The following is a 16,206-nucleotide window of genomic DNA, read 5'->3' as shown; positions in this document are numbered from 1 at the left end:
TTGCACATTGTCTCTCTGTCTCTCCACTTCCTTCCTGCAGTGTCAGATGGATTCATTTCGTCTTGTGAGGTACGAGGTATCACCAGAGAAGGTTCTGTTGCAGCGTCGACACAGCGCTGCTCCCGGGATGCTGCTGGTCAGTGAACACCCACTGATGCGTTTATGACTTTCACCACACAGCGGCAGCAGTGGTCTGCTGTAAAGCCCACAAGCTGTTGGCAGAAGGTTGTGTTCTCACCTGCCATCAGCTACTGACTGATATGTGTATTAACTTTGACTGTTGCAGCCAAAAATGCATGATTTTGCGGCATTTTTTTTTTAATAGTGTGAGTGACAGTTACAATTATTATGGTTCTGGAACAACAAAGTGGCAAAGACAGACCTTGTAAAATAGTTTGTAAAAACCCACAGTGACAGTTTTTAGTATAAAAAAAAGCTCCAAGCTGCAATGATTTTCACAAAACATGCTTTACTTGCAAAAAGCGAGAGTATTTCTAGTGCAAACAACGTGCACACACAGAAAATTAATAAATAAATAAATGTGAAGACAAAATACAAAAGCGGTGATAAAAAGATATGGGCGTTTTGTGAGTAGTTTCCGGCGTTTCCGGGGTGCGCTCGCTGTTTTGTTACGGAGCTCTTCACAAGGGCGGAGACCGATGGACGTTTGGGTGAGCGGAGGTGAAGATGGAGTGTGGGTGACCGGGGTTGTGAGTTCCACTTTTTAATTCCGTCTATTATACATTTAAATTATCGAAATTTGGACATTGTTTATGTCCGAATCGCGACCCTTTGTGGCAATATTTTTGGGGCAAACGTGAGCGTTTCGCATCGCACTTGACTTCATCGCAATGAGGTAAATAAAATTGGACTTCATCTCAATGCGTAAATGATGCGCATGCTGCGTAGAGGGGTGGGCGTGTCGGAGATCTGATACCTTGTGACGTTGCACTACTGAGCGCACAGTAGGGTGAATAAAGCGTCTGTATACTTATCCAGGTTATTGGTCGCAGCCCTGATCACTTCCCAGTCTGTGGTCTTCATACAGGTCTGTAGCTCCCCTACAGCTTCACTTATCTCGATCTTCATACAAGCCTTCAGCTCCTCCTTAGCTTCACTTGTCCAGATCCTCATGCTCCTCACAACAGGCTTTGTCAGCTTCAGCTTCTGCTTGTATGTGGCTATCCTGCTCAAGGGAGGGCATTTTAAGTCAGTCTCTTCGGTCCAGCCAAAAGGTGGACTAACTCCGAAACTGACACCAAAAATACTGGTAGTAAGTCTGACGGAGTCATAGCCCTGATATTCATCAACTGATCTCGTGTGTAAGAACACACAGCTGCACCATGTAGACATGAAAATAAGCAAAATAACAGGCACAATAATCCCAGGCCAGCCTTCGTCGGTGCCATCGTGAATGTCATATATCTTATGTCTACGTGTGTACAGCTTTTTGCATTGATGAGTAAACTTCATCATGTCTCCTTCAGATGTACCTCAGAGGAACTTTGCTATTTGCGGGCAACGTTTTCTCTGAGCATGGCTGCTTTATCAGGAGTCTGGAGAAGCAAATTTCCAAAAGTAGGCGAGACCACAGGTCTGGTCTGACCCTCTCTGCTTAGGTAAACTTTCAACTTGTATCATCCATAACAAAAATTTGTGTATTTTTAAGTTTTTTTCTTTTTTTTTGCACGCAGTGATGCTGTCCCCACCATGCAGCTGTGCAGGCTACAGAGAGGAACCAACCCGCCAACAGCGACATTTAAATTACACATGGATTGGTGGGAAACTGACACACAATACTACAGCTTACCAACATTTTCTTTTCTCTTGCTACAGCATTGCCTTGCCTGAACGTTTTCAAACGTGTGCTCTAAACAAACTCCATGGTGTTACAACGCCATCTGCTGGCTGTTGGGGCTCGTTGCAATTGGAGTTTTTAACTTGAAATGTACACATTTTAAATGCGTAGGGAAATACTTTTGGGTTTTAATAAATCAGTGTGAAATCTGTGGATCTCTAGTCGACACACTTGAAGAGCACTTAGGTCAGGCAAAAATAACAGCTATTTTTTAAGACATCATAGAATGTATAGTTCTTGTACAGTACTTCAAGCAAACAAATGTATTCTGCATTAATTTAAACCAGCACTTTACTAATGCTGGCCATGAAGACCATCATTCATTTCTCATCAGGGACTCACCTGAGCCACCTACCACTTAACTTTCAACATCCATGATACCAAGAACAACTTAAAAATGACTTTACTGAGCAGCTTCTCAATGTAATCAGACTGTAGTGCTGCAGAGGTCTCTGGTTCAAATCCCAATGACACCTTTCAAATGTTTGCAGATCAGCTCAGTTAAAATTTCTTCAAGTGCCAAAACACTGGCATGTGGATTGCTTAGTGTTTACAGTGTTGTATAGTGTTCCCATATAAACACTATTTTATTTGGGAGCTGAGTTGTGTAACTGATGCATTATGTCATTGTGCAAGGCATCATTTGCTCTGTCACAGGAAGTCTGTTGACAGGAGATATGAAGTAGAAGCTGGTCCTTGGGTGCACCTGAGTTCTATATTGTTGTCTGCCTCCAAGTCAGCTTTTAATGAATATGTATCCAGCTTTTAATTAGACGATGGCAAGAACTGCCTGGACCGAGGCGGTTGTCCACCGCTGTCTGGCGTCATGACGACATTGTGTCTTCCCCCAGTCATCGGACACGTTTGCAGATTACTCAACCTGTGGACTCACATGACACATGTCATCCTGTTGTCAGCATGATGAAAACAATAGTTGTCACATTCGTGCATCTGCTTCCCCATTATGTCCCACATTTCACATGTACAGTTCCAATAAGTGTCAGACATTATGCGAACCTAGTGCAGCAGGTGTGCAGGTGTGCGCACGTGCGCACAGGTGCTCGGCGCAACGTCACAGCTACGCATTAAAGGCAGACTTGACATTAAAGAGTGACGTATGACGCTTGCTGCTTTGATGTGGACTGTGCTTTGGCGCCATCTGACGGATATATGTGCAGCACAAGCGCCCCAGGCATTTCAGTCTGTCGGAAGAGCCGGACCCGTTTGGATGCACCGCCAAAAGGAGGACTTTTAACCCACACCGAACAATCGAAACAAGGATTAAAAAAGCCGACGTCGGACTTGGCGACGACTTTGGATGACTCTGTTCACAGAGCAATTTTTCCCGAGTGATTTTTGAATCCTGACGACGGTTACACAGCGAAGATGAACGCTTCAACAGGTGAGCGACTTTTAACGGTTATATGTTGCTCTTGCTAAGGCTTGACGCTTTAAAAGTCTTCATCCTAGTTTGTAGTTTTCATGTCAATCCACTTCAGTCTGTTGTCATTCGTGCTCATGTCACTCGTTAACTGCTCTCCGTGAATCTCACTAAACGATGCGACAAGAGACTTTTTTGGGGGTTCCAGTTGGCCGATATGCATTAGCTTAGCGTGACATTTCTTCATTCCCCGACCCATCCATCCATCTTTTATGCTGCCACTACGGCTACTACTGTAACCGTTGCTTGTCATGATCCGTCAGAGGGGTTACAGTGCTGGAGAGGAAACTACAGTTGAACGCCCCCCAGTAACAGAGGACTTCTGACGAAGGGATTTTAGATGAAAAGGGCATCTCTCTCTGTGACCCCATTTATACCTGGAACTTCAGTGTATTTCATCTGACGCCTGTCTTTTGTGACCACATCATGGTGGAGCTTTAAAAGGGCTCAACTCTTGTAAACTAACTGTATCAACTTCTGAGAGTCAATGTGAATTTTCTAAGAGGTGTTGGCTGTGGTGGGGGAGTTGTGTATTTGTGATTGTGACGTACAAATGTTCTTAGCTGACCCTCCTCGTGTCTTCTTGCTTAGTGCCAGTTTGTCCATTAAATAGATGGGTAACGTTTCAGATCACCTGCAGTTACAGAGGGAGGGTCAAATGTAGGTTGTAACATGTTTTGTTTACCAAAATTGTTTATTAATGTGATCCCCTATGATGTCTTGAGGCAGATGTGTCTGTATGATTTTATTGTCAACTGTTTTAGAGATCTGAATGATTGTTTTCTTCTCTCGCTTCAGGGATCCGAAAGCCGCCTCTGGCCCCTAAACCAAAGGTTGTCCCGCCTCTTAAGCCGGGGTTTCCTCCCGTAATGCAGAGAAGAGAAGGCCTCTCAGAGCAAAGACCTGGTTCACCTGAGAAGGTTAAACCAGCTCTGGCCCTGAAACCGTGTCTTGCCAAGCTGGCTGCCCTAGGATGCCATAGTCCTGTCACTCCGAAGAGTCTCCACCTACTTGCAGTGACTCCTAAGACTGCGGGGATCCTCAACTCCCAAAATAGAACGCAACAGGAAAACAAAAGGCCAAACTGGGATTATATCATTCCGATATGTCTTTGTAGCAACCCAAATTGCATGTGCATCTGGAGTGCGCACTCGATCCACCTTGACAAGAAGGTTAAGGACTTCAAATCAGATCCACAGGTCAAAGACAGAGACTGTAGGATATCAAGCACAGATGTGGAAGCTGGTGACAAGAATGCTGAGAACCATGAAGAGAAGACAACTTCAGCAAGCAGCCACACAACAAACCATCAGCCTCCTCACAGCCACAACTTCAAGACAAACATTGATACCTCAAGAACCATTCATTTCACTGCCTCTTCTCCTCAAGGTGTGTCCAACTGTGCCAGGACTGCAAAAGTGCCACAAGAAGATGCTTGTATTCCTGCGCTGGCAGCCATTCTTCCTGAGCCCAAATTTGCCTCCACAGCCCTAGAGAAACCTGGTCCCTCACCATCGACACCAAAGAAGACCTTGTTGACCAGTCAACAGGAGGCTGTGGAACAGAAAGAGTTGGTGAGTCAGAGCGGAGAGTGGAAGAAAGGAGAGACAGAAAGTGTATCCTCATCTGACAGCGAATGGAGGCTATCACAATTTTTGTCTGCCAAAACATCGTCTCCACCACCTAAGAAAAAGTTGTTCCTGTCCACGCCTGAGCAGATGCCTGCCTCTGCTATCCCAGCTGACGTGGTGGAAGAAGACCTGGGCTGGGACTGTAACCCATACGAGATGGAGGTGTCAGTGGATGCAGAGGAAGTGTTTAGTGAAGAAAAGGAAGGATATTACGAGCTTGGGTGTTCTTCTTCCAGTGGTTTGACACTGGAGTTCAACCTGCCGTCTGCAGAAAGGGGGGACGTGAAGGCAGTGCTGAAGGAGCCTCAGAGATGTAGCAGCCCGATGGCATGGCGCCTGCAGACCAAACAGAAAGACCAACAACAAGGGAGAGCGAAGATGCACCTGGATGGTATTTTCCAGGAGAGGGTGAGGGGACTGTCTTTTCCTCCATGTGAGGAAACAAGAGTGTATGAAGATCCAGGACCTGGTAAACGCTCTCGCTTCCACTTTGCTAAGAGGAGACCCAAGTCGTTTTCTGGTGCTGACTTGACAAAGACAGGACAAAGAGCAACTACTTTCAGAAAGCTGCTGGACCTAAGATTGTCACTGCTGCCGAGGTTTCGGAGCAAAGCTGTCCACAAGATGCCAGTGAGCCACCCTGCTGGTCATGATCGGCCCTGCAGCTCACCTGAGCAACTCAGATCTGAGCGCAAATACTCCTGCCCCCTCGTTGGAGTGGAACAAAGTGTTGATGGAGATGAATTCTCCTTCTCTACTGAGCCAAGCCACAGCTATGAGAACGTGGCTGTTTATGAAGAGATACGGGACTATGACCTCATGACTGGTGGGATGAAGGATAGCTCACATTCACCCCCACTGACGGCAGCCTGGCTAAGGAGGACGGAGGATGACGATGAAGGCATTTATGAGGAGCCAGAGCCGTCCATGTCGCTACAGGAGACCTCTGCCAACCAGCACCTAGATGAGCCTTTTGACAGGTAGGATCTTTACATCTATCACCTCCTCCCCCTCCTTCCACCCATCTCACTGGCTGTGTCAGGAATCTTCTGAAGATGAGCACACAGAAGAACAAACATGTCTATTGTCTCTGATTTCCTGTTTGGGGAGTTGCACTGTGCTGAAGTTGCCAACTTGAAACCTCTGCGTGATTTAACTGAGTGATTTATGTTTGGAATGATAAGTATATATCTAAAGCAGTGCTAAGTGATGGAGGCATTGTAGTTTCTGTGGGTGGGCTACAGTGTAAATATGCTGTGAAGAATTAGCAGTGACTTGCATCCTGGTGGTCAAGTGACATTGTAGTTCTGTTTATAGAGTCCTTCAAACAGGTGCTAAATGTTACCGTGATCGAGACGACTGACATTTGGTGGATGACCATTCTGACTCACTTGAAAAGTGTTAGAGTGATATTAAGAAGTTTGACCTGAAATGCAGGTTCTCTGTGTGTCCAGTTGAGCTCTGCAGGCAGGAAAGGTTGTGCATTGTGTTGTGGTGTGGTGTGGAGCAGTCAGCTGGTATCTTGGGATCGTAGCTGATTGGCTCAACTAATTCCAAACCATCACATGAGGAAAGCACGCTGAGCGGCTCGCCCACACCAGTCACAGGTTCTCTGAACCTGTGCTACTCCCAACATGCCTCTGTCAGGGAAATTGGCTTGTTATCTTGCAAGTAGTTGTTCGCTGGACAGACTGCTGATGGGCTGCAACTTATTTTATTTTATTGTTTCATTTTTGATTAGTCGACTAATCGCGATTACCTTTGGGCCTAGTTTGAATTTCCGTTTAACCTAAAGTTGCTTAAATCATCTCACTGTGATACTTTAGTAAATAAGTACAGTGGTACCTCGGTTCTCGACCACTATCCGTTCCAGGAGTGATTTGTTCGAAATCTGAACCGTTTTTTCCCCATTACAATTAATGGAAAAAGAAGGAATGCGTTCCAAGCCTTAAAATAGTCTTTTGTAGGAGTGAATGTAGAGTGTCTGCTGCAGGTGCGCTGTTCGTCTATGTGTGTGGCCGCTGCATGTGGGAGGGGTTGCAGAGTGAGTGACGTCTCTCCAGAAGTGAAGAGGTGCCCGGTGCGTGTCCAGCTCTGAATGTGCGCTTCTGTGCAGTTTGGCTGTGACAAAGTCATAAACCAAGTAACGCTCTGTCCGAGACTCACCTCATCCCTGTCCGAGCTCCAGTCGACAACAGGACATCGGGATTTAAATTTGATGCCAGTCGCACAACATTCAGCAACTTCCATTTGAGAATCATTTCTGTCACCTATATATGTAATGTTATTCTGCAAGTGCTTGTTAGATGAAATTCAAAAAGAGGCTGTTTTTATTTATATGTTTATTTAATACACCATGAATCCGTGCATTAGTCATGAGGTTTCTGTCACCTCAGTCTAATTTGCTGTATATTTATCAGATAAAGAGTAAACATAAAGCTAATGTGTAAAATGTCAAGGTTCAAATTTGTTCTTATTTAAAATATTCCTGGAGTTTGTGTGGGGTGTTTGCCCAGAAACTGCAGCTAGGAAACTTGGAGGGGTTTGTGGTTTAATACCAGCCTCCTCACCCATTGCGTGTCACTTCCACAGGAAGGTTGAAGTGTGTAAGAGGTGAGCTGTAACCAACCACACATCTGGCCCTGACATTTGGCTGCTACACACAGGAATTTGACTCTGATACATATCATGAAGTCTTCTTGCTGCTGTGGTAAACAAAAATCCCCGCCAGATCCGGAAGTGTTAGGAAATTACTGTTCTGGCAGAAAAGGCTGACCTGTTTTTTTTTCCCCAATAGTTTCTGTTTCTGTACTGTAAATGACACCATTATTCACTCAACATGTTTATTTTAAGAATTTGGCCGGTTTTAAATTACATCAGCTTTTCAGAACCATGACCCTTGACTTGACCATTCACTGTTGCAGAAAATCTGCTGAGCTTGCAGTTGGACATGGAGGTCCATCAGATGACGACACCATCGAGCAAACCTCAGATGAAGGAGACGATAGCAGCTCTTTTTCCAGTTCAGAGCGGACTCCGGTGAGAAAGGAAATCACTGTTGATTTGGTGTTTCCATGTCTGTATTAATTTTGTTTGTGTTAGACACCGGACAGACCAAAGAAGAATAAGATCCAACACATCGTCACCGAAATCATGAGCTCAGAAGCTGTGTAAGTTTAAGCATTTTTTTCACTGTGATCATGAAGTGGAGCACTTTGGGATTCAGAGTGAGACCTCATTTCTCTGTCACCTGTCCTACGGTAACACGCTGGTAGTGTTCCATTCTTAACCTGCTGGCGTGGAAGCCCACTTGTTTCCTTCCCCCAACCCCAAAGAATGGGGTCTAACTGTCACATTTTTTGTGTCTCTTAGGTTCGTCGATGTCCTGAAGCTACTTCATGTAGTAAGTACACACTCACACTCACATTACCTCTGAAGCGACTCCAGTGTTTCCCTTTACAGCCTGACTCACGTGCCACATATGTTCTCAATATCCCTGAAACCCCATCGTGCTCAGGATAAGACTGTTTGTCGATCCAGCTCCCGACGGTGCTGAGCGCATTTCTTACATTCCTGAAATTCACTGCTTTTTAATTTCAGCGACAAATTGGACAACAATGAAAACAATGTAGATCATATGGTTATAGTACTCACAGAACATGTGAGAATTCGGAGAGTGCCTGAAAGCCTTCACTCATACTTCACATAAAGATGTGCTGACACCGTAGAGGATTTCAATGATGTACATGGTGAAAAGGGTTAGATCTCGGAATAAAACAATGAAAATATTTAAGCAATTCTGATCAGCAATTGGCAGGTTTCATTCATGTCTGTAAATTAATAGTAACAGTAATAGTAGCAACATTTTAGAATATCTGCTTCACCGTCTCAAATGCAGACCGTCTCAAACGCCTTCAAAAGTGGGATGAACCATTGGATTTAATTGTTTAATTTTTGCCTGCACTTCATCGATTGAAAATGTAAATTATTGACTGTCGCATCACTGGCATGGAGTAAGTTATGTAATGCTAACTGTGGTCTGGAGTGTGGACAATGCCACGATAGCAACACAAAAACAAGACAAAAGTGCAGCAGCAGACAAAACAAAAAACACAGAAAGCTCAGAAAAAGCAGGAGCTGCCGAACTGGCTGCCACTCGTATAGATGCCTTAGAGGAGAACAAATGTACACATTTCAATGATGCGTTTGACTCATGAGAGCTGCAACTGTGTGCATTATGCAGTGCATTATGGGATTTGTACTACAAGTGGTTCATGTTGAAATGGTGTCACAGTGAGATAAAAAAGCTGATTCAAAGGACATGAGCTCAGCGTTTTGTCCTTGACACAAAAATGTGATTTACTTCAGGGAAACTCATTTTAAACTCAACAGCAGTTAACATAGCTTGTACAACCACTACAAAACACGTCATTAATGCCCATCACTCTCTCCAGTATGCACTTAGTCACAGTAGTGAATTATCTTTGAGCTACAGCAGCCTGATGATTTGCAAACAAGCCGTCCAGATTTTCTTTCCCATCCACTTGCAACAGTGTATGGCTGAGTGTCATCCTCACAGTAAACCAGCCGGCACATATGTCAGCCACAGGCACTCACTGCTACATCTGTTCCTACTTTCATTTGCATTACTTCTTCCCATAAACCTCCTTGTCATTAAAAAGGGAAGCTGAATCAGCACACCCCCGTGCGCTCCACCTCAAAGTTTCTGTCTTCTGTTTTGTGGTCAAATGTGTCGCCAGGATGAGGCGTGGTTCATCACCAAGTGATTATCTCATCACTTCTTCTGGGAGTTTGTTTTTTTTAATAGATGTTACGTAGAATGTCTATGTAAGGGCACATGTGTCAGTTGAGACACGTGTTGAAAACGTAAAAACATTTTTTTAAAGAGGGCCAGATTTGAAGAGACCGTCACAGTCTGATCAATATTTCATGAGTGACATTCTGAACTTGTCAGTGCTGGGGTACCTGCAGTGATGCCTTGTGATTTGCACGAGCCTGTTATAATTGTTCAACATTTGGGCAGGACTTCCGCGACGCAGTCTCCAGAGCCTCGCAGCAAAGTGGCAAGCCAGTGATCGAGGATCGCCTGCTCAATCAGATCTTGTACTCGCTTCCTCAGCTCTACGAGCTGAACCAGGATCTACTCCGAGAGCTGGAGAGCCGAGTGGCCGCATGGTGCGTGTTTCATTTGCGTTTTAAATCATAGTCATCCCTCACATAAACAACTCACTTTGCAGCATTATAACCATACAAAATCACATTTTTATGTTGCATCCCTTGACATGACATGATGTGACATGACCCGTGTTCTGTTTGAAGGGATGAGAATTCCCAGCTGGCCGACATCTTCCTGCAGAAAGGACCTTACCTGAAAATGTACTCGACTTACATCCAAGAGTTTGAAAAGAATGTGGCTCTACTGGAGGAGCAGACTGGAAAGAACAAGGCATTCGGAGCTGTGGTGCGAGGATTTGAGGTGAAGACACTGGTCCAACCTGTTCTACTGTCTGAGCTGCGCTAATTCAGGCACGTGAGGACGGTTCTGAAGTGGGCCACCGTGCTAAACGTTACCTCTCTGTGTTTCAGGCCAGTCCACGGTGTGCCAGCTTCGCTTTGAAACACTACCTCCTCAAACCAGTGCAGAGGATTCCGCAATACCAGCTGCTTCTCAGAGGTAATATTCAGGGATGCAGAGATCTTGGAGAGTGTGTCTTTAATGTTGGGGTCATCACTGCTCCCACAAATGACCAGGGAGACTTTGTTTTAGTTCAGCTATTCTTTGTGAAATTCATTGTGTTCGCCAGAGAATTTAAAATCATGCAATCCTTACTATTTAAAGTGGAACAGTTTCACACGCCCTCATACTGTATGGTGTCGTAACCAGGAGAATGCCTCCATCTAGTGTTTGTACCAAAGACGTTCTTCTGGAATTTCTGCTTTTCTGCTCTAGTCATGAGACTTGGTGGCCTCGATCAGATCTGGTGACGTAACGTGATCTTTGACATGAGTGAACTCTGTGTTCCATGGCTTATATGTATCTGGCTCCACCGCTCTCTAGGCCAAAATGTCAGGAATGTTCTTCATGTCACTGCAATTCCCTTACATAAGAAACCCTGGACTGCTTTGTCCAGGATTTTAATCTGAGATTATTAGTGAAGAATTTGAGCACTGTAAACCTGGACTGTTTTCACCTGAGATGCCTGTGTTTCTGTTTCAGAGTATTTAAAAAACCTACCTCCAGACTCTGTTGAGCACAAGAACGCAGAAGGTAATTCAAGGGCTGAAAGAACTGCTTTGTTGCTTTTGTGGTGAATAACTGTTGCATTTCTTTCTGCTTAGCGGCTCTGCAAGTCGTCAAGAATGTAGCAGACCATGCCAATGACATCATGAAACAAGGGGTAAGGGTCGGGAGAAAGGTGGAGCTCATGACATGCAGGAGGTTTGACCGCCATTTCTTTGTTCAGGATAACTTCCAGAAGATGATCCAGGTGCAGTGCAGCCTCACAGGTGGTCATGTGATCCTCGAGCCGGGCCGGGTGAGACTTGAGCCTTGTTTCCAAGATACTTGTTGCAAAGGGGCTTTGACTTCTTTTAAGAAACAAAAATGTCTTTTCTAAGAATGAAATTTGAAAAGTGAAATGAAGTCATGTAAATATTACAGAAGTTCTTAGTTTTGCTTGAAGGGTTTTTCATTTTGGCAGAAAAGAGTTTATTCTCACTCATTCAAACAATACAGTATAACTAATGGTTTTTAATCAAATGTTTGTTGCAGCTCTTTGTCAAAGAGGGCACCCTGAAGAAACTGTCCCGCAAAGGCATGCAGCCCCGAACGCTCTTCCTGGTACGTACACCTGAACTCTTCCTCCATGCAAACACCTGATACTACTACTACTATTTAGTCTGCGCTTCTTTGCACATCATCTTGTGGAATGATTAGATGAAATGCTCTTTGATGAATTATTAATAATAAATGTGAATTAAATATAAGTTTATGTTTGGATGGACTCAAATTCAAAATCTCAACTGACAATACGTGGCCCAAAATTTACCCTCTAATATATCACTCTACACATGCCCATTACTAGGCTTGTAGGTAAAGCTGTCACATTTTTCTACTTGCAGTACATTGCTTCACACTGAAACATCATGTCATGAAAGGACCTCAGGTTCATGTCACGATTTCAAATTTGAATTTCGTCATTTTTCTCTCCAGTTCAACGACACCCTGCTGTATACTACTCCAGCTAAGTTGGGCCAGTACAGACTGAACAAGGTGCTGTCCCTGGCTGGGATGAAGGTGAGAAGCCTTTCTTTTGTTCTAGTTTCAGTGGCTGTTACAGTGCTCCCCTATTGTACCGGAAGTCTAAAGAGAGTTTTAGCTAAGGGGGCAAAACATGAAAAAACGGACGCCCGATTCTGCCATATACCGGCGGCCAAGCTGCGGTCAAGAACTGGCGTCCATTTTTTCATGTTTTGGAGACGCCCAGACACCCTCGTAGCTAAAAGCCTGGTGTGGTCCACGGTCTTCACTCTGCAACATGCTCGGATGCATCATTTAAACAGGGAAAGCAAAGCTCTATTGACTGCTGAGCTATAGTAACCAACCGCGTTTCCCAGTCTGATGAAGAGTTGTGTTGTCACATCATGAAGTCAGTCATGAAATGAATCCTTCCAGGTCAGCAAGCCCAGTCAGGAGGCCTATCAGAACGAGCTGATTATCGAGAGTGTGGAGCGCTCCTTCATTTTCTCAGCCAGGTGAGAATCCATCCCTGTCATGTCATGTGGATACTGTGGAGTAGGTGTGTGAAAACACTGACTCTCTCACTGCAGCTCAGCAGCGGAGCGGGATGAGTGGCTGGAGACCATTTCCACAGCCATCAGCGAGTACACCAAGAGGAAGATCACTTTCATCACCGGGAAGATTTCAGAGGAGGTCAGAAAGAACATGCTGTGGAGGCTTGGCGCTTCTCTTCAGTACATTCTGGTGACTTAACACCTCCTTTTGACTTTCAGGTGGAATTTGGAGAGAATGACAATGGATGTGCGCTGGGTTCCAAAGCTCCAATATGGATCCCGGATATCCGTGCCACCATGTGCATGATCTGCACTTGTGAGTTCACCCTGATGTGGAGGAGGCACCACTGTAGAGCCTGTGGAAAGGTGAGGTGGACATAATCTAACAACAAAGTGACTAAGACAAAAAACTGGGATCTGTTGTTCAGTAATGTTGATCAGTATAATATGATTTTTTTATGTTCTGAAAACTAAAAGATATATGTCTAAAATATCAACTGGAGTTCAGATATTTCAGCAAGGTGATGTTTTGTTTCCTCCAGGTGGTGTGTAAGTCCTGCTCCTCCAACAAGCACTGTCTGGAGTATATGAAGAACCAGGCGGCAAGAGTGTGTGACCGCTGTTTCATTGCTCTGAATCAGCCAAAATGCAAGTTCCTTTTCCTCTTTGCACTACATAAAAAGTTTCTATCTTACGGTTCGTACGGTTGCTTCAACTATCTAATCCTCCTGTTGTTGCAGGTGAGGCATGTGTGTCTCCTGTCTCTCCAAGCAAGGCCGCCTTTACATTCAGGAGGCAGAAGAAGATCCCCGCGGCCCTCAAAGAGGTCAGTTTATAGAGATTAGCTTCCAAATCTGCCATGTGGATAGAAATAACAGCAAATTAATGCTCTCAATTATGACACAATGCTGGCCATGTTCATTATTTTTATTGGTTTATTGATTTAATTTCATTTATTTATAGTTGAGTGAAACTCTTAATGTATTTGCTTAACAATTTATGACCTTCCCAATATGAATAGTACATATTACTATCAGTGGTGGGACTTTAAAGAGAACAAAAAACATGTTAAAATATTTTAATCGCATTTAATTTTTTTAATTTAATTAAATTTAATGTAACATTTGCTCTCCAGACAACAGGGAACATTTGTAAGTGCAGGAGTTCCTGGTCCACTGATCCCACTGATGCACAAGACACGTTGCAGCTAGGATGATAACAACAACAACAACAAACATGGAGGACTCCCTGAAGAAAAAAAGGCAAAAGCAGTCTGTTGGCTTTTGTTCAGGGATGTGTTATATTTTGTTTTATATTTGTTTTTATGTTTTTAGATATTTTCAAGACATTAAAAGAGCTTTTGTTTAAATAAGGTGACATAAAAACTTGAATGTGGCTTATTGTGCTACTGTCAAACTGATGCATAAGAAACAATATTTCTTGTTTAAATGTGTGTATGGATCCATCATTTGATTCAGTAATATACCAAGTTCATTCAAATTGAAAAATGTGGCTTCTTGTGGCAAATATTCTTATACCATTAAACTGCAATTAATTGAGATTAATTAATCACAAATTCTCTAATGAACTTTTAATCGAATCCCACCCCTAATTACTATATATATGTTGCGTCCCCCAGGTGTCGGCAAACACAGGCAACTCCTCCATCAGTGGATATCTTCTGAGGTCAAAGGGCAACAAGAAGCAGTGGAAGCGGTTGTGGTTTGTCATCAAAGACAAAGTCCTGTACACGTACGCCGCCAGCGAGGTGAGCTCCCACTTCTGTGAGACACGAGATAACTAGAAAGTGACTGAGCGGTTTTTTATCTCTTGGTGCAGGACGTTGCAGCTTTGGAGAGCCAGCCTCTTTTGGGCTTCAGCTTGAAGGAAGACCCTGCTCAGGAGTTCGGGTTCAGACTCTACCACAAAGACACGCTTTTCTACTCATTTAAAGTTGAGGACCAGCAAATTGCTCAGAGGTAAAGTCCGCTGAGGATTGATGGTCAAGGGATGTTAAGGGATGTACTGTGTAATAATCGTTTTTCTTTGCTCCAACAGGTGGATTGAGGCCTTCAAAGAGTCTACGGTGCTTTAATGGGATTTTTTTTACACCTTTTTTTTACCTCATTTTTGTTGAGTACATTAACAAATGGACTGACGAGCTCTATATATTAAAAGTGCATAGTGAAATGTTCTGTCTGATGTAATAATACTGTGAATTTTTCTGACTGTGTTACTTGAGTTAATTTTGTATATTGTTTTACCTTTTGGTATGACTTTCCATGGACGTTGTTAAAGAAAATATTTGTAAGGATTTAGCACCTTCATTGACGATGCACTTTGTTTTGTAAGATTTTTGCTAGTTTTTGCTAAGCTAGTTTGTGAACACATTTTGCACAGCTTAAATATTTGTATGCTGGTCGTGCTACACATGTATATAGAGAATGTGACCTGTGGTTTCATTTATTTTCCTTTAAATACGCACTGTTCTTAGCAATAAAGAAGTTTATTACTACTATTTGAACTAAAGATTGGTGTTTTCTGGTATTATTGTTAAAGCTGAGCGGTATGGTAGCTGTCAGATTCCCATGTCATATGAAGCTAGAGACATTATTGTACACTGGATTAATTCTGCTGTTTACTTCCAGGAGTTGTTGCGCTAGCCTTGTGTGTTGGTATGTGCTTTTTCCCACTGAAACAGTTACAATGTTGTTGTATCATTGCAAGATGGGAGGACAGTGTCACTAAATGAAGTTAATAGATCAACATAAAAATAAAAAAAAGGACCAGTACCTTAGGTTGAGCAGCCATTAAACGTATTGAATCCTATTCTGATTTTATTGAACATGAAACATCAGTGTTAAAAATATATATATATAAATATATATGTAAAATATATACATTTGTAATTACAAACATCAATTGTCAACACATTGACAAGACATGCTACACTTTCTTTAATGTAAGCTTTTTTAACTAAGAAAAAAAAAGTTATCCTTTTCAAATAAACTGATGCGTATGGAATGCCAGGAGGTCCATAAGCAAATAACAAAAAAAACTATTGGGAATAGAGACATTAACTGGAAACATAGTGGAAATGTGAATATAAATAAGGAAAACTTTATATCCGATTTATGTGTAGTATTTTCAACAAACTGCCGTGTACAATAACCCCTTCATGTCAGCCAATCACAACGTGTAGTTCGGCAAATCCAGAAGTGGTGTGACTGATTTGGTAAGGATGAAAACACCTTCATTGATGCACATTTCCATTTTCCTCTGACAAATAAAACTAGACACTGCTGTTTATGAATAAACAGCTTGTGAATGCACCATGCGAACCGCGCTGCACGTGCTATTAGTGGGGTCTGCAGCTACGCTAGAAGCTTCGAACGCCATCTCTTGCTCGAAAGACGGCCAAAATATGCCCCAGTGCCTGTGTCTGCCGATGTGACTCGGAC

The 16,206-nt window shown here is 43.3% G+C and overlaps 1 protein-coding gene across 4 annotated transcripts; it reads left to right on the top strand.

Moving 5' to 3' along the window:
• The first annotated feature begins 961 nt into the window (after positions 1–961).
• On the top strand, positions 962–15,389 carry LOC128771223 (FYVE, RhoGEF and PH domain-containing protein 6-like). Of its 4 annotated transcripts, XM_053886506.1 has the most exons (24): positions 962–1,048; positions 1,488–1,619; positions 1,695–3,260; positions 4,098–5,910; positions 7,855–7,969; positions 8,033–8,100; positions 8,303–8,333; positions 9,975–10,126; positions 10,271–10,427; positions 10,538–10,625; positions 11,169–11,219; positions 11,291–11,349; positions 11,416–11,487; positions 11,724–11,792; positions 12,165–12,248; positions 12,627–12,706; positions 12,782–12,884; positions 12,965–13,111; positions 13,288–13,393; positions 13,486–13,571; positions 13,881–13,896; positions 14,385–14,513; positions 14,585–14,724; positions 14,804–15,389. In XM_053886506.1, exons 3-23 carry the CDS (start codon positions 3,245–3,247, stop codon positions 14,695–14,697), a joined length of 3,555 nt encoding a protein of 1,184 aa, XP_053742481.1. In that variant the 5' UTR covers positions 962–1,048; positions 1,488–1,619; positions 1,695–3,244; the 3' UTR covers positions 14,698–14,724; positions 14,804–15,389. The 4 variants fall into 4 exon arrangements, 3 of the variants coding, with proteins under 3 accessions (XP_053742481.1, XP_053742479.1, XP_053742482.1); XM_053886504.1 differs by lacking the exon at positions 13,881–13,896 and having other exon boundaries at positions 14,804–15,387; XR_008416603.1 differs by lacking the exons at positions 14,585–14,724; positions 14,804–15,389 and having other exon boundaries at positions 13,881–14,016; positions 14,385–14,514.
• The last annotated feature ends 817 nt before the right edge of the window (positions 15,390–16,206 follow it).

Source organism: Synchiropus splendidus, chromosome 14, assembly GCF_027744825.2.
Source record: "Synchiropus splendidus isolate RoL2022-P1 chromosome 14, RoL_Sspl_1.0, whole genome shotgun sequence".
Lineage (NCBI taxonomy): Eukaryota > Metazoa > Chordata > Actinopteri > Syngnathiformes > Callionymidae > Synchiropus > Synchiropus splendidus.
The sequence above is the reverse complement of the archived record's forward strand: the minus strand, read 5'-3'. Positions and strand labels throughout refer to the sequence as shown.